Source organism: Enhydra lutris, unplaced genomic scaffold (genome assembly GCF_002288905.1).
Source record: "Enhydra lutris kenyoni isolate GAN:26980312 unplaced genomic scaffold, ASM228890v2 scaffoldscaffold5, whole genome shotgun sequence".
Classification (NCBI taxonomy): Eukaryota; Metazoa; Chordata; class Mammalia; order Carnivora; family Mustelidae; genus Enhydra; species Enhydra lutris.
The window spans coordinates 40,303,846-40,330,479 of NW_019154089.1; the positions used below are offsets into that span (position 1 = coordinate 40,303,846).

General features: G+C 34.4%; 1 protein-coding gene across 1 annotated transcript in view; it reads right to left on the reverse strand.

Moving 5' to 3' along the window:
* Positions 1-461: 461 nt before the first annotated feature.
* LOC111140770 (integrin subunit alpha 1) overlaps positions 462-26,634 on the reverse strand; it is a 169,391-nt gene continuing 143,218 nt past the window's right edge. The window contains exons 20-30 of the mRNA XM_022492960.1: positions 25,722-25,931; positions 23,868-23,948; positions 18,671-18,747; positions 16,196-16,285; positions 14,514-14,616; positions 11,162-11,275; positions 8,817-8,921; positions 8,550-8,654; positions 7,277-7,369; positions 5,050-5,166; positions 462-717 (exon numbers count right to left, since the gene is read on the reverse strand). Coding sequence (XP_022348668.1) covers positions 673-717; positions 5,050-5,166; positions 7,277-7,369; positions 8,550-8,654; positions 8,817-8,921; positions 11,162-11,275; positions 14,514-14,616; positions 16,196-16,285; positions 18,671-18,747; positions 23,868-23,948; positions 25,722-25,931 — 1,140 coding nt within the window. The 3' untranslated portion in view covers positions 462-672. The remainder of the gene's footprint in view (positions 718-5,049; positions 5,167-7,276; positions 7,370-8,549; positions 8,655-8,816; positions 8,922-11,161; positions 11,276-14,513; positions 14,617-16,195; positions 16,286-18,670; positions 18,748-23,867; positions 23,949-25,721; positions 25,932-26,634) is intronic.

Here is a 26,634-nt window from a genome sequence, read left to right on the forward strand (position 1 = left end):
ATCCATTCAGTGAGCTGTCTTTAAACGAATCTATCTTCATTTTCCATCAGCTCAATTGTTTCCAAACACTTTGGGAGAAAAACAAACAAGCAAACAAAAACACAAAAGACTTTCCAAGTACAGAACCCAACACAAAGATGTTGAATGTATTCTGTATGACTTAATTCTATTTTCAGTCCATATTTTATATATACTCTATAGAGGAAAATTTTCTCATTTGAATAGAGAGAAGTGATCTTTTTCAGTTAATCCCTTTCTTGTCATTTACAAATGTTGATTATCATGCTGAATGTGAATATCCATCAGGAATCAATGGAAAAAGCTTAATATATCAATGATCATAAAAATCTTTTTATGCATTTCTTAAATACTCTGGATGCTGATTTAATATATAAACATATTTGTACAAGTTATTCTTCATCTTCAAAACACTTTGTAATTTTACTTAAATAACACAGAGTAATTATTTAAAAATATTTTTCATCATTTTATAAAATATATCTTTATGGTATTGTTTTTGGATCTTCCTTGATTTGTCATTTTCCAAGTGATTAATCCCTGATGGAGTACATAAAGTTATGTGACTATGTCTTAAATTTCTTGTCACATATTCGAGGCAAACCTGAGGATAGATAATCGAATAATTGTTATTTTTTTCTCCTGTAAAATACGTCATTTCTCCATTTTCTTCTTTAGTGGTCTTTTGAAGAATCCAATCTGTTGGAAAAATACCAAGCATAACACAATTAATTATTTGAATTTAGGTAATAAATAGTAATTTCCTTAGATAAAATTTAATACTATGTCAGTGCTTCTGGGCATACAGATAATATAATTGAGATTTTTTTTCACTGACCTCTTAAGTAATACTGAATGTCAAGAAATGATATTTATTAAATTGCTTCATTTTAAACTTTTTTGTTGGTTAAATATATCATGTCTCCTAGTAAAAACTAGTACACGTGGTGAGCTAACTTAGAGGTTCTGGGAAAATATTTGGGAAGACATACAAACTAGAGTTAGCTAGCACTGAATGGCACTTTGTCATTACCTTTTTTTTCAGGGATGTGGCAGAGAAATTCCATCAATTAACTGATGATCATAAATTGAGGTCATTGGAGGTGGGGGAATCTGGCACATACACCATGGCTGAGGGGTGGGGGAGACGGGAGTTGTCTGGATTAATTTTAAATGTGTTAGAATATCTGCCTTTGTAGGCTTGACAGGAAGTGCCTCTTGAAAACATGCTGTATCATTTGGAGATGAAAAGGAACTCACTGATCATAGAAGAAATTTCACATAGGGGTGAATGTGGGTGACTTTTTATTATACTGTTTAATTTGGATCATTATAAAATTGTAAGTGTTATATTTATTTCCTATTATACATTATAATAAAAATAAGTATAGGCACTGAAAGGGACCTTTGTAATAATCTCATCTAAAATGTGAGTATTTTAAGTAAACGGAAATTAAGGGTCCTAGAGAAGTGTATTTTTTAAGTCTATATATTTTTTTTGAAGTTTCAGAGCAGATTATAATAGTTCAGGCAGTGAGTTAATTCTTTGAAAGTATGGTACCTCCATATTATTTTAATAGTGAAGTTATGGTGAATTTTGCAAGGGAATGGTATATTTTAAAAAATCATTATTGAATAATTGAGGGCTTATATGGGATAAATGGTCAAAAATGCAGTTTTTAAGAAATTTTTATTATTTTTTATTATGTTAAGTTAGTCACATACAGTACGTCATTAGTTTTTGATGTACTGTTCCAAGATTCATTATTAACGTATAATACCCAGTGCTCCATGCAATCTATCCCCTCCTTAACACCCACCACCAGGCCAACCCATCCCCCCATCCCCCTCCCCTCAAAAATGCAGTTTTAAGTTAAAGAAGGTAACTTCTTTATGTCTTCCACCATGACACAGCTTTATGTCTTCCATTATGTCAGAATCTAGTTGGTGGTAGATGAGGAAAAGGTGACAACAGGTAAATAAACATGAAAAAACAATAAATGTATCCTCTTCAAATGGCAGTTCTCTATGTCTCAGGGTTTCTTCCTTTGAGCCAAAAATAAAAGTTCTGGATTCACAAAGTATCAGGCCCCTTACCTTGTGCCTGCAGGTCCTGAGCTGAAAATAAATCAGACAAGGCTTTCACAGGAACAGGTGGTGAATATAAGACTTCTCTCTTTTGTCCCTCCCTGCTCTCTCTCTGTCTCATCCTTTCCCTCTCAAGTCTTTTTGCATCTTTTCAACCTTCCTTTGCTTTCATATACTAAATGCTCTATTTTATTTTATTTTTTATTTTTGAGATGTATTTATTTATTTGAGAAGAGAGAGAGAGAGAAAGAGAGACCGCCAGTGGGGGTTGAGGAGAGGGGCAGAGGGTAGGAGAGAGAAAATCCCAAGCAGACTCCCTGCTGAGCACAGAGCCCCATGCACGGCTCCATCTCAAAACCCTGCGATCATGAAATCAAGCTGAAATCAAGAGTTGGATGCTCAACTGACTGAGCCACTCAGGCACCCCTAAGTGTTCTATTTTAAAACTTAATTGTGGGGGCACCTGGGTGGCTCAGTGGGTTAGGCCGCTGCCTTCAACTCAGGTCATGATCTCAGGTTCCTGGGATCGAGCCCCACATCGGGCTCTCTGATCGGCTGGGAGCCTGCTTCCCTCTTTCTCTCTGCCTGCCTCTCTGCCTACTTGTGATCTCTGCCAAATAAATAAATAAACTCTTTAAAAAAAAACTTAATTGTGTTATCTGAACTTTTCCGCTCAGCTAATTCTATTAACGTGGGTTGTTAGTGAAGTTGGGTCATAAGACTGGAGACTAGGTGAATACAGGACATAGCTTCAAACTGGCTGGAGCCAATACTGTATAAAATTAAAAACAAGCTGTTTGTTTTCAGTGCCCAGACTTACAACTTTCACTTTCCTTCTCTGCCTTTCCATCTTATCAGTAAAGGCTAGATCTTATTTATGCTTATCCCTGGTTTCAAAACCCTATGGCAAAGGGCCAGATTCAACAGTACCTGGTAGAAATGACGTGCTTACTGACTATAATATGGAATAAATGTTGAGTGAATAAATTTAACTAATATATAAAAGACTGAAAAATGGTGGTGCTATTTCCCATCCACAGTCACCAAGGATATGTATATTAGAAAAGGAATACACCTTCAGGGGTTAGTAAATAAATCATTAGTGATGAAACTTCAGGCATCAGTATGAAATCAAGTTAAGAAGGAAAAAGGTTTTGCTTTCTTAGGGCTTCTCTGTGGGCTGAGTCTCATTTCATTCTGTTGGTCATATTGGCCTGACTGGGCTTCTCCCTCAGTGTGTGGTACTATATTCCAGAAGGTGTTTCTCCATCTATTTAAACCTGTGTCTCCTCAAAGCCTTCTTTCTTCAATATTAACTACAGCAAGCTACCATTAAGATTTTGAAAAACGTTAATTTCTACTACGTGTACTGCAAGGACAAATTATATAAAAGACAGCGCTTTTTGAAATAGAGTCACAAATACAGGAAGACTCTTCGGCTTGTTCCCTGTATGGAGCCTGGGAGTTTCAATGAACTTCCAGAGTCACATTTGGAAGAAGGAGGAAGAAGGGATAATCTTAAGGTTTCTGCTCAGGGTCTATTAAGTGTAAAAAGATCCCTGTCAGCTGTGTCCTAAACTGCATGGGCAAGTGCAGTGCTCAGAATAGAAAAGCACACTGAAAGAAATCAACAGTAAGATGCTCTCTGGAATAGAGGTGCACGGAAGTGAAGAAGTAAGTCTTTGTTTCAAGCACAGCCTCGACATCACTAAGCCAGGTCTTGGGGACCACGGTGTGGTCAAGCCAGGTATTACAGACGGAACACTGAACCCTCTGGAGTAGGAGGAAAAGCTGGAGGTTTGAGAAAGCAAGAAATTCTGTCTTATCGAGACTTTGCTGGAGAAAAGCTGCCGTTTCTGTTCACGAAACTAAATGCTACTGATCTACACCTTTAACATGGCTTTGTTTATCATCCTTCCTGAGTGTAATCCCCCCAAAAGAGGAAGTTAGGCGTTGTAAGCCAGTCGAAAAGGGTAGCAACCTTTGGCAATTTGTGGGACAAAAATTTATTATTTAAACTATTTGATTAAAAGAGAGTTCTGCTGCTCAGGTATTAGAAAAATGAATATGTAACCACAACCTGTGTTTTTAACAGAGTTTAGCTATTTAATAAAACAATTTGGTAAAATATAGGATGGTATGATGTTAGAATGAATACCAATTTGATGTTTCATTGGAAAAAAACATTAAATTCAACTTTTTGATAGGATTTTACTCTCTACTAAATTTGTGTAAATGCTATCATCTTAGTTCTGCTTAATTTGAAAAGGATACAGCTGAGAGTTTGAAAAATCTCACACATCTCAGTATAAGCAAAATATCTACGTAAATATATGGATTTACCGAATAGAAATAGTTTTACAAGAGCATTTGAAATAGGAGTCAGTGAAACAGTAAGATTTCTCTTTCATCAACTGACTAATGAACTTACCTTCTCTCACTCAGACACACAGCTATTACATAGAACGTGGCATATTTCTTCATATATTAAAGAAGTCTCAGTTTTTAAGATATATAGATATATGTATTTGGATAAGGCTCATCTTAACCATTCTATTATTTATATACTCTTAAACTGACATAAGAGCTCATTTTGTTCTTTTTTTTTATAAAAGAAGAGTTTTCATTCTTTACTTATAAAAGTAATGCATACTTAATTTACAAATCTCAGTGTTATAGACAGATAAAGGTCTTTTGCAATCCTAATCCCCAGAGAGATCCATCATGATTTTTGGATTTGTTTAATTATTTTTTTCTTTTTCAAAACTGGGATTGAGTTGTGCACAATATACATTTTTCTTTTTTTGTTTTGGCTTGGTTATCATCTCAATATTTTTAATGGCTGTGTAATACCATATTACACAGCATGGATAAATGATAATTTATTTCACCACTTTGCTGTTGATACTTGAAATAGAAAGTCAAAAGAACTTTGGTGCTTACCTTCCACAGGGCTAATATGAGCAGCATTAATAGCAATAATCCAGCAAAAGCACTCAACAGGATGACCCATAATGGCACTCTGCCCGGCAGTCCATCTTTGGATATTTGAACAGCAAACTGAAATTTATTTAAAAAGACTGTTAACATTGATAAACACCTATTATATGTCCTGGTACATTGAGTTCTTGCAGGCTATAATTTTCTACCAAACAATGTACTTAATCTGATTACTACCTACAGAGAAAACCTTGAGTTTACATTTATAAATGCCCTTTATCTATTCAAAATCTCTAAGCATGTCAAATTTGTTATTACCCCCAATATTTATAATCTTATGCTTTAGAAATGCATACATAAAGAGCAAACTGTCTATGAATCAGAGTGCTTGGGAGTAGAGGTGCATTTAACTCACTGAGAACCCAAAGTATTATATATATTTTGAAGATTTATTGATTGACTTTAGTGCATTATCATGACCGTAAAGGTTTAGGCTGGAGTGTTACCACAGGCTGCTGACATAAAAAAACCTGAGCAGGTCTTCTTCTAATTCTAATTTTCATGTGCTTTATTTTTTGTCTACAAATTTATATAAAAATTTCCTACAGTAAAATGTACAAATCTCAAGTGTACAGGTAACGTAAATTTTTGCACATATATGCAGCCCTATGTGCTTTTTATTAGATGGCATTGTCTCTGCCAGTCGACGGATCTTCAGTCTATACATTAGGTCTTAACTGAAGGAGAACTTTGAGGTAAAAAGCTGTTAGTTAGGTTAATGGAGCTCCATGTAGCCCCCAAACCATGGTGAGACTTGTCTGCCCTGGGTCTCATCCCTAGGTTTCTAAGAAAAAAGACTAATTCAGGGTAGATCTCACGATGAGTAACAGTTCAAGTTTCTATGTTGGCTTGTCACGGGGACCATCTCAATTCCTAACGCTAAAGGGAAGACTGGAGGTAAAAAAGGGAATGGGGAGATATTTACATATATTGGATACTGATACAAACTATTCAGATGGCTCCCTGTGGGTCACTGCTGATGCTTTGGGAACGCAGAGCTGGCAAGAGTATACATATGTACAGAATAAGATCTTTTAGGACAGATTTTAAATACATCTAAAATAATTCCCTGAACTGACAGATGCAGAAGCTGAAATCTGGATGGGATCAGTGACTTCTCTAAGATGACGCAATTGAAAAATGATCACTTTTAGTAATTTTAACAATGTAGGTATAATTTTCTTTTAGGATAAAATGTTGAATGATAGTTCCGAGGGGAGTTTTAAACTAACATTTAGGGGAAAGAGAGCTAATTATAAAATTTCGACGAAACACATCTAGGAATCAAAAGTACTCTTTTACAATATTATTCATACTCATTTTGGGGGTGGTGTTTACTGGTAAAATTTTGGCTTCTCTGCATGTGGAATAACTTTGCATTTATCAGTATTCTTTATAATGTAAGTAAATATTATATGCTTATATTCTTTTACCAGGGGTCATTGACATTGGAACTACTTGAAATAAGTATTAATTTGAAATAAGAAAATTTTAAATAATATCTGAATGTTAGGAGCTTCCAAATAAAATTAATGACTCATACTATCCACATGGGATATTTAAACTCCCCCATGAAAAGAGGAGAAATGTTTACATATCCACATCTGTAACAAGTATTCTGGCCTTATTTTATAATGAAGCAGGAGGGAGAAAACCTCAAACAATTTTGCTTTTCCCAAGGACTGAAGTGTGAATTTGTACGAGGGAATAATATTTCATTTTTGCTTCTGAATTCCCAATGACTAAATGAAGAAAACCTTTCAAATTTTACATTTATTTCTGAAGTGTACAGTCACTTTCTATAAAGTGTTTTTCAAATTTGCTCTTCAGATATCAACTGCATTTTATAACGTCAGTTTTTAAGGAGGAAAATTACAAATGCATCTTTTGTTATCAAGGGGAAAGTAAAAACACCAATTTATTGTGATAGTTACAAGCAGTAAAGTCAAACATGGCATGTTAATTGTAAATATCATGGTTTTTCCCAGTTTCTTACAAAGAAGACTGAAATCACACTTGAAGTTAATTAAGTACAATTTGAAGCAAAAAGTGTCTGTTACTTAGTGACTAGCTAGTCACTGCTTTAGGTTCTATAAGCAATTATAAAACATTATGTCACAAAATTCAGAGTGAAATGTATAATGTTTTCAAAACTTAGAGTTGCTCTTACCTCTCTTTTTTGATTGCCAGTACTTAAAATCAGTGATGTATTTTCACTCTGAAGGTCTGCCCTTACAGTAAGATTTAAGCTAGAAAAACGTGTCTGAAAAGCAAACAGAATTTATTTTCAATATATTATGTTAATCATAGTAAGAGCTAGTCATGTTTAAGCAGTGCAATTTTTAAAACTGAGATTTTCCTGAGAGGTTTAAAAACACTGGTTTTACTAACATCCAAATGGAACTGGTGGTTTCAAATGACGACCCATCCTTCTTCTCTCCACTCAAATTGTCACTTAGGTCTTTGTTATAGAATGCAACAATTTTCTAAATCATTTTCTTCAGATTTATCCTTAGTAAAAACAAACCTCAAACCCTGCCCCCTTTCATACAGCTAGATATGAAATAACTACACTCTGGTAATGAAGTTTATATAGGAGCTTGTGTAGGATAAAACACAAAATTGCCAATATCCAAAAGTTTATAACTTATAAAAATTGCAACTTAATATTTTTCACTTATGAAAATTGTAACTTAGGTTATGATCAAACCTTAAAAATGGGAATTTCATATAATTAACCAAACACTTCTATGAGAGAAAGAAACCATACAAAATACAATGGATTAAGTTTTAAAGTAGCTTGTTGTCAGACAGATATGACTATAAGAAGCTAAAAAAATCCTCCTGTTTTATATATATATATATATATATGTATATATATATATATAGTATATGTAGTATATATATGTGTCTATGTAGTATATATAAATGTGTGTGCATATATCATATATATATAAATTATGTATTATATAGTATATATAAATGTGTGTACATATATACATATATATATATATGTAAAGTCTGATCTAATACAATAAATCCACAATATGTGTTAGCTCTATTTGTTGATAATGGTGTCAAGGAGTCAAGCACTGTCTCTCTATAATTCTTTGTCCCTTAACTGGGTTCTATAGTGTTAAGATAAATGCAAACTTTGATACTGTATAGGTGTTTATTTCTAGAGGTACAAAAAAAATTATAAAAGAGACTGAAAACAAAAGTATATATCTGGAAGCACACCTTGGAGATAACTTAGTTACGAATAAACAAGGAAAATGAGACCCACTTGGTTGGTTAAGTAGAGCCAGGTTTGAACCACATATTTTTACACTTCCAGTTCTTTCTACAGAAGCACTGTACTTGGTATATACTAAGTAATGAACAAACACTGGTTAACATAATTCAATAATTCAATAATTGCAGAGAACAATGCAATCACTTACTTTAATAAAAGTTGGTTTCCATACGATAAGTGAAACATTCACTTGGGTCATGTCAGAAGGAATCAAATTACATGTAATGGTAGCAAATCTACACGTACTGCAGTCCTGTTTAAATGATCAGAGGTACATATTATTACCTTTGTCATTTGACAAAAAGATACCATATGAAGATATTTTACAAGATAGCTATTTTTAGGTTGATATTGAATCTATTCACTTAAAAGGCATGAGATAAAACTAGTACTTGTCTTGGTTATCTGTATTTACCGGAATTGTGCCTCTTTTGAGATCTTCAGGTTTGGATATAATTATTTTCTTCCCAGAGTTGACGCCAAGAGGGTCCTGAAGGCTACTGGGTCTGCAGTTCGCATTCTAAGAAGTGAGAATATTTCTTTTATCAGACAATGTCAGATGTCAGAGGGAAAAATGACCTGGTATAATAACGTGAAGCATCTGAGTGACAGCCATTGTCACAGATGAAAGATCCATCTTCAGGAGTGTGCAATATGGAAGAAGCTATTCTGTAGTAGCCATATACACCAACTCCCAGGTAATAATGACTGTTAGCATGCTACTTTTGAATTATAATAGATATCAGGGAGATTGTTATCGAAAAGGAAGGGTGCTAGTGGAACTTACTATCGTGTAACATGCTCATTCATTTATTGTTTTCATCAAATATTAGTTGTAAATTCCCATAATACAGAGAGAGAGAAAAGAAATTAAAACTATGGTGGGGAAAAAAAAGGGTTGGCATTTGTTATTCAATATGATGGCTCATACGATGGTTTGTGAAACAAACAAAAAAAGAGATGAGCTTTCATCTGTATTTGTGTATTCATCCAATAATATTTCAGGAGTCTCTAACCACCAAGGGTAAGATACTGGGTCTATGTGGGAAGACGATGTAAATCAGCAGCCCTATAAATGTTAAGATGCCATGTTTATAAGACAGCTAGTTCTTAGATTGTTTTTCTAGACTTACTCTAATAAACATTTTGTTCATCCAAACTCTCTACAGCCTTAATAAAAGGTAATAAGGTTGAAGTCAGTAAGTAATAGGAAAAGTATTTTAGTCTTTCTACATCCTCACTAACCTGCCTTTTTGTATTAGAGAGAAATGGTATAGATTTTTTTTTTAAGATTTTATTTATTTATTTGTCAAAGAGAGAGAGAGAGCGTGAGTGTACAAGCAGGCAGAGAGGCCGGCAGAGGTGGAGAGAGAAGCAGGCTCCCTGCTGAGCAAGGGGCCTGATGCAGGACTGGGTCCCAGGACACTGGGATCATGACCCAGGCCGAAGGCAGCGGCTTAACCGACTGAGCCACCCAGGCATCCCAGAAATGGTAGAGATTGAATTTTACCTTGCTTTTAGGGCAACATTTAAATATCATAATCCAACTATCACTGCTTTTACTCTTGATTTCTGAGAATATTTTAACTTAAAAAAATTCTCTGAAGAGAAGACCGATTGTCAAATGCTGATAATATGCATGCATTACTTCAACATTCATTGTGATTTTCTGTCTTAGAGACTGAACCAACACAATTTATCACATTGACTCATTCAAAGCTATAGGTACAAAATAGGTGTGATACTGCTATTATTTGGGATAAGTGAGTAAAAAAGTGCTTTACTGTTTTACGTGCAGCTGTTAAATTGCTTAGGAGCAATTAAGAAGTCTCTTTTTAGGGATGTTTGATCACCTCAAAAATATTAAAGCTCTAACAAACATGTTAAGGCACAAGTCAACAAGTAGTTATCTAAAATCCACTCCAGTGGATTGACAAGTATTCCAAAAAGACCCAAGTCCTAGCACCTGGAGCCTGGGAACATGCCCTTATTTGGGAAAAGGGTCATTTGGAGGCGCCTGGGTGACTCAGTTGGCTAAGCTTCTGCCTTCAGCTCAGGTCATGATCTCCAGGTCCTGGGATCGAGCCCATCTTGGGGCTCCCTGCCTGCAGGTAGTCTGGTTCTCCCTCTGACCCTCCGCCTGCTCCTGTGCTCATTCTCTCTCCCTCTCTCTCAGATAAATAAATAAAATCTTTGAAAGAAAAAAAAAAAAAAGAAACAGGTTTGTTGCAGTTGTAATTAAGGATCTCCAGATGAGGTCCTTCCATTTAGGATGGGCTCTAAATTCACTGATGAGTGTGCTGTAAGAGACCGAAGAGGCAAAGACACAGAAACTCAAGGAAGACAGGCATGTGAAGACAGAGGCAGAGACTGCAGTTACGCTCCCACAAGCTCAGGCATGCAAGGGGTGACAGCAGCCCCCAGAAGCTAGGAGAGAGGCATCCCTGTGAGCCTTCAGGGGGACCAAACATTGTTGGCACCTTGATCGCAGACTCTGGCCTCCAGCACTGAGTAAGAATAAATTTCTGTTGTTTCTAGCCACCCACTTGGGGTAATTTGTTACCACAGCAGTTGTAGGAAACTAATGCATCTATTAAATAGCCAGTGGAAATTATTATTATTATTTAAAATTTTCTAAATTCTTCTCCAGGTCATTTTGGTAAAGCTCTTTATCACAAGTGGCATGCAAAACAAAAGGCTTTAAATACAAATTGAAGAAGATAATAATTATGATGTCATTCCAAGGCACACATGACTTACATTAGAAGACGACCATCCACTTGGGTATAGCACAGGATAACCATCTGATGTCAAGTTGGGAAATGAAATTGACAGCTTAAGTTCTGGCATTGGAAAATGTCCACTCTTTCTAATCTACAGGAAAAAAAAATAAAAATTAATCCTCTCTTCCTCTTCCAACAGCACCCTTTCTGCATTCGGTAGGACATTTGTCCTTAACTGATTTAAGTTGTATAATATTTTGAATCTGAAAGTGCATGCAGGCAGCTTATGGCACTGGACAGAGAACTGGCATGATTAAACAAGAATAAAATAGGGATGCTTAATAGTGCCGTATGTATCAGCTATAATGTATATTGTTCCTTCATCTTCCCACTCCCAAAATAGGACTGGGATTAAGAAAAGTCAGAATTAAATTTCTTTATGCTCATCATCTTCCTCCTAGTCTTTTGGAGGTGGGAAGAAAGGAGAACATTTACTCGACCCACTCAGCACAGGTGAGCCTATTTTGTTTGCCTCAACCAGTCTGCTGTAACCCCTTAGGCCCACAAATCATTTCTCAGCCCAGCCACATGGCATCTGCCACTACTGCACAGGCAAACCAGAATACCATCCGCTTCCTTTCACTATCCTATCTCTAGCTAGGGCTACTGTGTCAATAATGACTGATAATCCAGTTGGATGAGAGTCACATTGATTCTTCTCTCATTGCCTATATGTTTTTATCTACTAAACTACAATTCCCACTGAATATCACATCGTGCCACCAATGGTGAGTGTAGCACATAGGGAAGGAAAGCCAGGCAGGATGAAATTCATCAGGAAGTTGAATTTACTATTCAAAAGTCCTCACAGGTTGAATTGGAGCAACCAGGTGCTATGGGCCTCTCTTCTTCCACTCAAGCATAATTTTCAGGACCTACACCTTCTTTACATCTTCCTTAGGCTGAATTCCTAGGTGAGTAGGGAGCTCCTTAATCTAGATGCCAGAAAATCCAACGGATCTATCTAACTGAGCCTTCTGGACTGGGAGTTACACAGATCTGAAACAATTCCCTGTGGTTGCCAAAAACGAAATGCATCCCTTAATCTTGGAATTCTAGGAATTCCTGACCAGCTGTGCCTGGCCTCTTAAGCATGCTCCTTGACTCTTGTCCCTTCTTATTGTAATATGCCTTAAACTTGCCTGCCATGGTCTCCCACTCTAATTCCATCTGTTTTCTGGTAAATAATAAAAAAAATCATGTAATCTGCGATTAACATTTATTTTCTTCTGATTAAAAACAATGTTCTTTACAGAAACATTGAAAATATTGAAAATAAACTGGAAGTTTTCTACAATTCTACTACATTGGTAACACTTTAGTGTAAAATTTACCGATCATTTGCATATATGTATACATTATAAAATTTGTATCATAATAAATACAAGATTTGGCACCCCATTTATAAAATGTATTGTCATGGTCTTTTCCCATAAACTTAGAGATTCCTTGAGAATATGACTTTCATTAGCTGCTTAATAATAACCATGATATCAATATTTATTTATGTTCAATATTTATTTATATTCCAGACACTATGCTAATTCTCTTATTTGCATTATTGCCTTTAACATTGTTAACAACCGTATGAGGTAGATTCTCTTAATATCCCTATTTAACCTATAAGAAGACAAGGTTAAATTGGGAACAAAGAACTTTCAAGGTCACAGAGCTAGTAAATAGCAGAATTTAGTTTTTTTAAAATCTAAAATGTGTCCTCTTTAGCTGTCTCTCCCTTTAATAACTATCTGATAATTTATTTAAGCAATTTTATGTGGTTAAACTTTTATATTGTTCCCAGGTTTCAATTTTTAAACTGCTATAAATGACACTGGTAAAAGTATTTTCCAGGGGTGCCTGGCTGGCTCAGTTGGGAAAGATGTGACTCTTGATCTTGGGGTCGTGTGTTTGAGCCCCATGTTGGGTGTTGAGATTACTTACAAATAAGTAAACAAACAAACAAACAAACAAATAAATAAACCAATAAACTTAAAAAAAGAGTATCTCCGAGAATAAATCTTTGTATCACCAATAATTTTCTATGGTACATTTCTAGTAGTAAATTCATTCATGGGTCTTACCTAAGAAAATGTTCACATTTTTTTTTTTCAATTCCATTACTCCAACTTTAAGTTTTATACCAGTAAAATAATGAGATAAAAAAAATTATGGTCAGGGATATTCTTAACAACGTTATTTATATCAGCATTATTTATAATAGTTTAAGAGTACCTGTTTCAAGTTTGGACCCTAGTAAACCATATGAAGATCTATAATATTCAAAATTCATTCTTCCCTCCTTTCCTCCCTCCCTCCCTCCCTTCCTTCCTTTGTTCCTTCCTTGTGTTTTTGTTGAATTCTTTAATCTAGGAAAAGCAAATAGGGCTAGAAGAACTTGGCAGCCAAAATTTCAAAAATTAATTTCAGTAATAAGGTGATTGTCATTCATGCTAATTTCCACCATAAGCTTGTCATAGAAATTTTAGCAAAGAGCACAGATAAAAACAACGGAATGAATCTTGAGAGGATACATTTATTTTACTTGTAAGAGAACTTCCTTTTCCACTGTTGGCAATTCCCAAAGAGATTGAGACTATTTTCACATATAATAATGTTGTATTATTTCATACTTCTGAATACATATTTAAATCCATCATTTGAATTGGACCCTCTTTTACTTGAGTAATGTTAACTTTAGTCTGTGTCTGTAAGTAGGCATTACCTAAAATGAAAGTCTGGTTCAGCTCCATAATTGTTTGCTATAATGGTTAGGAAAAATTCATTATGAGGAATTGAAAGATAAAAATAATTGTTGTAATAGAAAACATCACTTAAGGATATGGTAGGAGGAACAAAAGTTATAGTATGATACCTATGGAAGGCAGCAATGAGGAGAATGAGATATGTATTTATTTGTTGAGTAAAGTAAAATATTACCAAGATATCTGAAGTAATCAATTTCTGAAATAGTCATAATTATTTTTTATAAGTGCATTTCTCACTCATACTGAAAAAATAATGTAAATAAAGTCTATAGGTTTATAGATAGTGTCTCTTTGGTTTTATAAATTTATTTTTTCTAGGAGGTCAACCGAAGCATGTGTTAGGAGGAAATTTGTGCCTTAGTTTTTAAAATTGCTTCAAAGTATAATTATGAATAATTCTTTGAGTAAAATTGCTTCAAAATAGTGAAATTATAAAAAAATATTCTGGAATATAGAGATTAACTGTTGAATCAATATGTTTCTATGTGTCTGTGAATACTTTCATTTAATTTATAAGCTTATAAATTACTCCTTGACAATACTAATTTAGAGGTAGATTCTTACCAAGTAGAAGATATTAATTTCATCTCCAATGTCCTCAGTAGAATTAATAACTTCAGGGACTGTCTCATTGGCCGCAATTGAAATATGGTATTCACTTGCAGAGCTTAGAATTAATTGGAAGAAAAAAAACAAAACACAATAAAGTTTAACTTTTACTTGACCTCACTCTTTTTCTTTCTTTATACCAGGTAATCCCACAGAAAGTACTTGTAGAGATTTCAAGTAAGAGGTCAATTCTTTTACCCTGAAACCTACAATTACTTCTTTGAGGAGGCTGAGAATGAGAAAGACTATATAATTTAGTTCAGTAAGTCACTGATGCTAATTTGGCCTTAAAATGTCAAAATATATACAACTTTAAAATAAAAGTTTCATTGTTACCAAGCGAAAGTTTCTATTAATTCACTAATATCATTTATATTTTGTGAATAATGAGGCTAAAACTTAATATTTTTAGTAGTGCTGAATTTTAAATAGATTTAAAAAAATGTTAAGCTTTTCATATTAAAGACCTATATTTACTGCTAAATTTAAAAATTCATTCTTTCCCATACAAATTCTCCATGTTCTTTGGATGAATTTGGTGGAATGAAGTATAATAAAAATATATAGGTGTTTGCCAAAATTTTATTTTAATAAAATGAAAAATTCTTGGCAAAAACCATTGTACCAAGAGAAGTGGATAATAGCAGATAGAAAACAGCAAATAGAATTCAGAGGCTAAGTAATATATACAAAATCTATTTGTATATATACCCTATGATCCTCTCATTTTTGTTGTTATCAGAAAAAGCAAAGTGCCATAGAAAATAAATTAATAAAATAAGACTTTTAGACTAAACTTGCCTCTGATTCTTATACTTTTTTTTTTTTAAAGATTTTATTTATTTATTTGATAGAGATCACAAGTAGACAGAGAGGCAGGCAGAGAGAGAGAGAGAGGGAAGCAGGCTCCCTGCTGAGCAGAGAGCCCGATGCGGGACTCGATCCCAGGACCCTGAGATCATGATCTGAGCCGAAGGCAGCGGCTTAACCCACTGAGCCACCCAGGCGCCCCTGATTCTTATACTTTTTATATACATTGCACATATTTTTTTTTTTTTTTAGCAAAAGCTTGGAGTCTTGCTTAAGCAAGGGAATTTGTAGTGGGAAACATAGCCAATATGATTTGTGTTTGGATAGATTGAAAGTTCTTAGGGGAAAGGACAATTTATGAATAATGCAAGAAGTAAACAGCCCTCATCAATAAGAAAGATTTAATCTAGTGTGTCCAGAATGGCCAGGCTGATTAGATCCCTCACAACAAGAAATTAGGGCTAAGAAATATGCTGGTGACCTCTAAGAACACTAGCATTTGTAAATTACTTCTAGGTCATCAGAGTTTAGACTGGACTGGTAATGAGTTTAGAGTGGACTGCTAACGCAATCCAGGATCATTAGCACCTCACATATAAGATTATTTAGCATGCTGGGACTTTAGAGGGCATGAAAATTTTCCAGAGGGCCTGTTTAATACGGATTTCTGGGCCCCAGAGTACTGAATCAGATTCAGTAGATTGGGGGTGGGGCCAAGAATTTGCCCAAGTTCCCAGGTGCTCCTGATGCCCTTGGCCAGGGACCACACTTTGAGAACCACTGGGTTTGTAGAAAGGCATCAACATAAAAATGCAGTTTCCTCCTACCTGTAAAACTGAAGTCCAACTTCATATTTTACCGGGATAGAAATGTTTACTTCATTATCAGAAAGGGCTTCAGGAGGTTCTTCGCTGTCACTAGAAAATACATAGCATGTTCAGACAAATCATGAAACTACTGACTATTTAGAGACATTTCTGAGCATTTGAAAGGCAAGCTTTTCTTGGCAACTAAACAAAAGCTTTATAAAAGAGTAGAATTCTTGTTTTTGTGTTTTTGTTTTGTTGTTGTTGTCGTTGTTCAGTCAGGGTGGGGAGGGAGGTCACAGATGGGTATTATTAAATTTCCCAAGTTGATTCTGAATTGTAGCTAGGGTTGAAAACCAGAATGATACAGTCCAAGGTTTCTCAAACTTCTATGAAGATTATGGATAAGTAACTCTGGCTCAGTCATTAAATACACAGATTACTGGGCTTTGCTCCTTGAAATACAGATTTAATAGGTAGGTTTGAGTTGGGACCTAGGAATTTGTGTTTTTAACAGAGATCACAAAGTGATTCTTATTTATTCCTCACAGACGAAGACCTCACAAAGAGACATGACTAGGTTTACATGGTGGAAAGTCAATATAAAATCTTTGGTCTTCTTGTTTTAATAGTCTTTCCATGCTTATTATTTGATGCTTTTGTTATTTCTTAAAGATTTATTCCCTTAAGTTGTCATTTCAATTATACATTATGTAAAGGCATGCATATTTATACATGCATATGCATATCTCATACTCCCATGCGTTAAAAAAAAGCACAGTGAGGGATATAACATTTACCAACACTGGCTCTGGGGCCAGCATGCATGGTATTGTTATTTAATTTCTCTTTGCCTTGGTTTCTTCATCTATAAAATGGGAATTTATCATAAGTGATAAATAAATAATGATTACAGTACATGTAAAGTGCTCAACATTGTGCCTAGATGTAGGAAATAATAAATGTTAGCTTTCCTTATTTTTATCACACATACCCTCTCCACCAAGTGACCAAGCACCTAGCATTTGGTCTCGCAGAATGGCCAATGAAGACCTCTCAATGGCTTTGCCATATCCAAGTGTGATAAGTGGCTTGGTGTGAGCTAGAGCAGAGCAAAAACAGCACCCTCCTTTGGGTTATAGATATTTGTGGGACAGGGCTTTTGCTATGACTGGTCCCATCTTCTCCTACCTGTTCCCTACTGTGGCCAAATTAGTCTTCCTAAGAAACAGCTAGCTCTGTATATAAACTTCACCCCTCAAGAACTTTTCTGGCTCCTTATGGTTTGCTTAGTTAAGTAAACATGCCTCATTCTGACATTCAATACTCACCATAACATGGTGGGATGCACACTCCCTGTTTATCTTCTGTTACTCCTTTTTGTATTCTCTATATTTGAGCTAAAATGGATTACCTGATATTCCCTCAGTAGGTCTAGTGGTACACTATTGAGTTTTTGCTCAAGCTGTATACTTTTCCTAAAATGCTCTACCTAATTCCATTTACTAACCTATGCATTGCTACCCAACCTTTAAGGTCCTTCTTTATAATCTCCTTGATAAAGGTTTCTTGGGGTCTCATTGCCAAGTAGATATAACTTAACCTCTATTATGTCTCTGATACACAGGTTTTATTTCTCTAATGAATTTTCCTTGTTGTACCCTATATTATAATAATTTACATATTAGTCTTTGCCTATTTAATGTTTACTCCATGAAGTTTAAGTCCTTATTAATTTTTATATTCCCTATAGTGATGAATTCAATATCTTGTCTCTAGTAGATGTCAAATAAATATTTATTGAGCTGGATTAAATTGAGCATACAGAATTCATTTACCCATTAATTTATTTTCTCATTTATTCATTCATTCTATATTTACTCAGCAATTATTGGATGTGAGGCACCATGTTAGATACTGGGGAATAAAGCAACAAAAGATAGAATTTTATTTCAAGGAGTTTATGGTCCAGTGGGTGATTATACTTAGAAGAAAGCTAAGACACTATTTCAGTTTCCTTATTAGCCTTTTGTTATTTGTTATTTGTTATATGAGTATTGGGTGATATCTTTCAGAAGCTCTGATTTGGATAAAATGTATTAAACTACAAAAGGGCATCATAAAACTTTAAATCCATTTAATGATCCAGCTGAACTTGATAGGCTGCCAGTACAAGTTAAAATAGCAATCCTGTAAAAATTTTTAAATAAATTTAAATGCAATTTGGCGGATATAAGAGATGTGTGATTACAAAATGTTTTACAGCTCATAGAATCAATGGTTTAATATTGGTAGGTGCATTAATTCTAAATTTCTTATTTTAAGTTAATCATAAGGATGTTTTTGTCAAGTAAGGGGGTTCATTCCTTTTACTTTTACTGGTCTCTCATAAAAGCTGTAAGAAGTTCTAGTGAGTCTATAAAGCAAAATATTCTAAATAATGAAATTACTTATACATTTACATACACATACACTCATGCATACATATCAACCAACCTTGTTGCACTTAAGTGAATGATCACATTTTCCATGAGATAAGATGTGTTAAACTGAAATAATATTTTGAAAGTAACCTATGAAATAAAAATATTTTTAGTCTAGTAACAGATAAAGTAGTAAAATGTTTACATCGATCAAAATACTTAATTACATTAATGATATTACCTAGACTGAAACTGCAAAGTTATTTAAGAAATATTACCTAAGAAAATAAAACCTAATCACATCTCAAAAACAGAACAAGATATACATATAAAACTTTTAGATGTAAGTATGAAATATGCTTTATATATTAATATGAATTTAAACACTTTATTCAAATCACATTAATAAAAATAATTTATACTACATCAACTATTACCATGAAGGTACATTCTATGTATTATATTACCATTTTCTACCAGATCACAACCATAAGCAATGTAATTATGAAATAGTCATAATTAAAGCCTCTTTAATATGTAAACTTCTACCATCTATATATGTTCATTATAAAATAGGGGAAAACCTACGTGGGTCCATTAATTTGATAGTACAAAAAAGTTTTGGGCTTTCAAGGAGTAAAAACAAAAGGAAAAAAATAAAAGACTTATTTATAATAAAGTAAACTATACTAATAACAATAATGTAGTAAGTTTTGCTTACAAATTGCATAGTTAAAATAATACCTAAGAAAAACTAACACCTAATACCTAAGAAAAACTAATACCTAAAAAATAATACCTAAGGAAAACGTTTTTGTTATACCAACATTCTGATACAGGTTAACTTATTTTTAAAAACTATGCCTGAGCATAAAAACTATATAATTAGGACTCTTCATAAACACTGACAGGCAGGCCAGAAACCAGATTACTTATTTGAAGAAATAGGTCCTCAGCAAAGTTCTAGTCCAAGACCCCTCATAATAATCTTTATAAAGCTGTATTTCCTATTCTGAAAACTAATCTTGGTTTGTGCTAACTAGAGTGTTTTGGAATTTGGCCAGCCAAAAAGATGGCTCAAAGTGCATAATTAATAGAGACTTAAAATTTTACTTTTCTGATTAAGTGCCAGACAGGACAGAGTTTGATATTGAAAGCTCTTTTAATCAATTTAGGCCCAGTCACGGAAGGGATGATTAGAATTCAGGTGTCATGAGATTTGCATGGTTGTACCGCATTATGCGTGGAGTTTTCTTTTGTATTTTCTTTCCCACATGTATTTTGGGTTACATTAAAAAAAAAAATCTTTTCTTAAGAATCTGCAGATCTGCAGTATGCTTCTTGCATTGAAATAATAATCATAATTCTAATAGGAGATTACTGGGTGGGTTTGAACTATAATACTTCACAAAGGGTCCAATTGCCAAATTGTCTCTCATTGAGGTCCTTTTTTCCTGCCTGTTCATTAGACCCCTGACTGGCCTGAACATTTAAGTCTTGGCATTTTTGGTGAGTCTTCAGACTTTGGGAAGATACTAGCAGAGAAGTAGGGTTGAAGAAGGTGCCTATTCTCTTTTGACATGATCCTGAAATGCTTAAATCATAGATTTAGATCTTGAAGTCAAAGTATATTTTAAGTGTAAAGCCCATATGCAAAAATCCCTTGCAAATTATCTTCCCTTCTCTATATCGATGGCATGAGATGCTTTGATTTAAGCTTTTACTCTAAGCAGCGAGGATTTGTTAAAGAAAGAAAAAAGTGATTGAAAGGTAATTAAGATTGCAATTAATATCTCTAAATGCTGAAACGTAACACAGGCTATATTATTATTCTTAAAGAAATGGAGATAATTCCATGGTTAATTAAAGTGGTCAGAGGAAGAAGTAGAAATGAGTTGAAATTCACTATTTCTATGTCAAAATAGAGGAATCATGGGTATATTTTTTAAAATATGATATATGTTTTATAGATTTTTAGGGAAGAAATGTAATTCCACAATAAATTTCATTTGAGATAGTCAAGAAATGGGCTTGATAATGAGGTTCCTAAAGTAAAGTGGTACACCTAGTTATTTTCATAGCTAAAATGGTTTATTGAATTCAATGATAATTACAGTCATTTGTAGTTTTTTCAGTCCTTAGTAGCCATGCCGTATGTGTGAAGGGAAAAGACCTTTCTGAATTCTCATTTGCAAAAAGAGGAGCTGAAAGACTTCATTATAGATATGTGACTCTGTCATTTCCAGATGTCTAACTCAGTGTTTGTCATCTTTTTAGGATATGTGATAAAGGTGACAAAGATCTATTTTGAAGTTTTATATTAAAAAATGTTATAATGTGAAGAAGTTGAAATTGGGATGGTATTTCTATCTTTTTTTAAAAGACTAAGTCAAGTAAGTAAAATATCTTCTTATCTCATCACTTTGATTCAATATTTCCCTCATTAACTCAATATGAATGGAGGAGCAAATATTCATACTGAAAAGTAACCTTCAATGAAAATATATGCAAATATGTTGTTTATCATTCAAGGAGATAACTATTCTGTTTTTCATGGAAACAAATATTGTTTTTAAAAAGACATGAAAGCACTCTCTCACTTCTGTTCAACTACTACTGTAGGTTTTAGCCAGGGTATGTAGGCAAGAGAAAGAAATAAAAGGCACTGGCTTGGGAAGGATGCCTCTATTTGCAGATGACATGATCTTATATATAGAATATCCTAAGGAATCCTCTAAAGAACCATTAGAACTAATAATTTCAGCAGGGTTTCAAGACAAAAGATCAATATTAAAAAATCATTTGTATTTCTATACATGAGCAATAAACAATCTGAAAATAAATTTAAGAAAAGAATTTCATCTAAAATAGCATTAAAGGGGTGCCTGGGTGGCTCAGTGGTTTAAGCATCTGCCTCTTGATTTCAGCTCAGATTATGATCTCAGGGCCATGAGATCAAGCACCATGCTGGGCTCTGTGCTGAGTGTGGAGTCTGTCTAAGATTCTCTCCCTCCCTTTCCATCTGCCCATCTTCACCACTTTATCTCTCTTTCAAAAAAAAAAAAAAGAAAGAAAAGAAAGAAACAAAAATAAAATAGCATTAAAAAAGAATAAATGCTTAGGAATACATTTAACAAAGGATGTGTAAAGCTTGTATTCTGAAGAATATAAAACATTTTTTAAAGTAATTAAAGAAGATCTAAATAAATAGGAAGACATCCCATAGTCATGGATCAAAGATTTAATATCTTGAAGATGGTAATACTCCCCAAACTGATCTGCAGATTCAGTGTAATCCCTATCAAACTCCCAGCTGGCCTTTTAGCAAAAAATGACAAGCTGACCCTAAAGTGCAGATGAAAATACAGGGGACCTGGAAGAGCTAAACAACTTTGAAAAGGGAAACATAGTTGAAAGACTTACATTTTCAGATTGCAAAGATTGCAAAAGAGTTCAGTAATCAAAACAGTGTACTGACATAAGACAGACATATTGATCAATGGAATACAATTAAGAATCAAGAAATAAACCCATATGTTTATGGTCAAGTCGCTTTCAATAAAAGAGCCACAACAATTCAATGGGGGAATGAATGACATTTTCAACAGATGGTGTGGGGCAACTGGATATCCACATGCAAAGAATGAAGTTGGACCCTCTCCTTCTTACACAATACACAAAAGTTCATCAAAATGAATAGAGACCCAAATGTAACAGCTAAAACTATACAGCTCTTGGAAGGAAACATAGGAGTAGATCTTTGTGATCTTGGGTTAGTAAAGCATGAGGGACAAAAGGATAAATAGATTAATTAGACTTCATCAAAGTAAACATCTTTGTGTTTCAAAGGGCACCATCAAGAAAGTGAAAAGACAAGGGTGCCTGGGTGGCTCAGTTGGTTAAGCGTCTGCCTTTGGCTCAGGTCATGATCCCAGGGTCTCAGGACAGAGCCCCACATTGGGCTCTTTGCTCAGAAGGGAGCCTGCTTCTCTCCCCACCTCTGCCTGCTGCTCCCCCTGCTTGTGCTCTCTCTCTCTGTCAAATAAATAAATAAAATCTTTGAAAAAAAGAAAGTGAAAAGACAATGGGAGAAAATATTTGCAAATCATATATCTGATAAGTGACTTGAAAGCAGAATATATGAAGAACTCTCACAACTCAATAATAAAAAAAAGACATCCCAATTAAAAAATAGTAAAGGATCTGAATAGACATTTCTCCAAAGAAGATATACACATGGTCAGTAAGCACATGAAAGGATGTTCAACATCATTAGCTATTAAGGAAAAACAAATCAAAATCACAGGCAGTAACAATGTGAAGAAAGACATATATTGATGGTAGGAATGGAAAATGGGGCAGTCACCTTGGAAAACAGTTTTGCAGCTTCCTAAAATATTGTACATAGTTATCACCTAACCAAGGAATTCCACCCTAAGAGAATGGAAAACATCCCCATACTAAAACCTGTACACAGATATTCGTAGTATTATGCATAGTAGCCAAAAAGCGAAAACAACACAAATGATAGATGAATAAATAAAATATGTTACATCCACAAAATGGAATTGTATTTGGAAATTAAAAGGAACTGCTTATACATGGATGAACCATGAAAACATTATGATAAATGAAAAAAGTCAGTTATAAAAGATCACAGATTGTATGATTCCATTTATAGGAAATGTCCAGAATAGGTAGACCCATAAAGAAAGAAAGTAGATTAGTGGTTGCCTGAGATTGGGGGAGGGATTAGAGGAGAAAAAAAGAGAAGTAACTGGTAATGTGTACAGAGTTTCTTTTGGGGATACAAAAATGTTCTAAGATTGATTGTGGTGATGGCTGCAGAATTCATCATTTGGTGAATATACAAAACCCCACTTAACTGTACAGTTTAAATAAGTGAATTTTATGGTATGTGAATTATATATCAATGAGGATATTATTTAAAAGGGAGAGAGAAATGAAAAAAAGAGTTTCTATACAAAGTTCTAAAAGATTCTAAAAAATTGAAAGATTTGTTTTGTCTACAGACCAGAAAAGCCTACTACTATTGGATAAAATATCAAGTATAATTTTAAATTTTGTCTTAGCGTTTGAGTTTGGCTCGTGCACTAGTTGGTTCTTGATTCCAATATCTCAAAAATCTTGAACTCAACCTTCTTCATCTGCATCATCCTAAAATACCATTAGAGGGATTTATACATTTAACTTTGAGCACAGTATTTTTCATATCCAGTTGCCACATGTATGTTTTATAATCTGCTTACCTCTTCTCCTCTTCTCAGGAAAGGATATCCAACCTTACATGTGAGATTATGATTGGATTCACAACTGTCTTTTTGGATAGCCTTGGAAGAAAAAGTAAGCAGAATTAGAGCAGACACACAGGTGAAATACTTGAGCTTGGTTTTTCCAGATTTTTCCCAGCTGTGCCTTGGACCCTGCCTTGATAAGATTTGTCTCTCATTTTAGTTGGGAGAGTCACAGCATTATGGGATCCCCTGTCTCACCATCCATGGGAAATCTGAAAACATTACTTGAGGGAGACTGAAAGGCAAAGCACATCACATCTTGTCTAGGTGTCCCACTGCACAATGGATGTATTAACAGCATGCACCACATAGGGTGGATGAAATAGTCCACACATACCAGACTGCCACATGGAAGCCCACAGTGAGTGGCTGTCATGGGAAGAGTTTCGCTCAGTGGTAAAAGCACAGGTTCGGACCTGAGACCACCAGGAGTTCAATTCTGACTCCATCACTATTCGCTTTCTCCTTGTCAAAGAGAAAGGCTCACTTCTCTGAGCCTGATTTTCTGTTAAGTGAGGTCAGTCATACTCAATTTCATCAAACTGTAAATGCCACTGAATAGTAGGAGACTCGCCAGTATTTTGTGTACGAATAAGAGGAGGGGAAATGCTGCCAGTTAAGTAAACATATCAACTGTATAATGCGGTTACAGCAAAGTTAAAATGTGACTGAAAGGGTTTATCTTAGAATCTCTGTAGTACAAAAATACCTATCTACTTAATGAGAATTGAGTAAGTGGAATGCTTAGAACAGTGCCTGGAACATAATATGACTCAGGAAAAGGTTGTCATTATTATTACTGTTTTTATTGTTAATAGATGTAGGGGAGACACGTTGTTTATTTTTATAGTCCTCCCTCTGTACCAAAGCCATGAAGTTAGCTGAAGAGGATACTGGCAATGATTTTTAATATAGTCCACGTTCCAGAGAAAAATTCAGTGGTAACATTTTTCTAGCATCACTTTGCACATTTGGATTTACAATTAACATTCTTTACTGAATCTAAAATATGTGGTAGTAATGGAGGACATTTTTTAAGCCTCTGTTAGTCGTCATGTCCTTAAGTGGTATCCTAATAAATAGAGAGAAATATCAGTGAAAGTCTGAATTTACACAAACTGGACAATAGAGTTCTAACATTGCATTAATAAGGGTATGGTTTTTAATGTGAATCATACATATTACTAATTCATTACATATAGACAGAATTGTAAATAAGGGGGATTCATTCAGAGATCAGAATTAAAAGCAAAATTCAAATGTGGAAGTACTAATTATTGCTGATATAGCATCTTATGCAGCTGTATGTTATTGCCAAGATGAAAAAAAAATTGTTATGAAAATGACACATTGTAATTTAACATCTCTCTTTCCAATGTAAGGATTTTACATAGAAAATGAGAAATGGTATCATGATTTTTCTTCATGTAAATATTTTTTTTGTTCCATACATACATTCCTTTCTCTGCACCTCTGTTCAACTGTCTTGACTCTGTTATGTTTATATTTTTCTTTGAGTTTGTCTCAATTTCAGCTATGTAATGCCTCTATAAAATGTATGATTTTGATACATCAGTGATCCTATCCTCATACTGAATTTAAGAAAAGTCATAGATCTCTAAAGACATTCATCAAAAAAAAACTTTTTAAAAAAAATTTCATACTTTCACCATTAGTAAGTACTAATAATTTGTCCAAAATGCTCTCTATTCTTCTAAACTCAATAAAAACAATTAGTTCAGTAGCAGGAAAAGTCGGCTCAATAAATGATTATTACAAGAATAAGCAAATATAAAACTAAAAGTTTACCTCAATTCCTGAAAAAATTAGATTTGGAGAATAGTGCACTATGGTTCTGGTGTTATAGGCACTGTCCTTTTTATTTTTGACTGTGAGACTAACATTGAACTTATCGTTATGAGACCTGACAATAAGCAGGTCCTTTTCTGTGGTGGATACTTTCAGGGCGAGGTCCGAGATACATTTATCCTTGTTTCCACAGTCTTTGGCGAAAGGAATCTGAAAATGGTCACAGGAAAGTGTTTTTCAACATTTAGTTAAGCATGATTGAAAATTACTTATTAACCTGCTTGGTGAAGTGACATATTGCCAAACTAAGATAAGCAACTCATAAAGAGAACAGACTCCACTGCAGAAGTCATGAGGAATTTTAAGTTTATTCCTATAATTTATAGGGAAAAATAATAAACTTCTGAATATAAATTCTTTCAGTCCTTTAGAGAACGCACAGTTTTCACACATGTTTTTTGCTGGCTTTAGTCTGCCAGAGTAGAATAGTTTCAAAAAAATCAAGTCAAGGGGTGCCAGGGTGGCTCAGTGGGTTAGAGCCTCTGCCTTCGGCTCACATCATGATCTTGGGGTCCTGGGATCGAACCCCGTGTTGGGCTCTTTCCTCGACGGGGATCCTGCTTCCCCCTCTCTGCCTGCCTCTCTGCCTACTTGTAATCTCTCTTTCTGTCAAATAAATAAATAAAATCTTTAAAAAAATCAAGTCAAGTACTCTAAGATCTAAATCTACGAGAGAACACTTCAACACTCAACCCCCGTTATGAGATTTTCTATTGAAAAGAATAAAAACCTTAGAAATGTATAGAGCTCAGAGGTAAAAAATGGTCAAGCCACATAACTAGAGTTTCCTTGACTTGTCTTCCCATTAAGCCCACCCTCTTGTCTAAACCTTCACTAAGAGCTCTCCATTCTA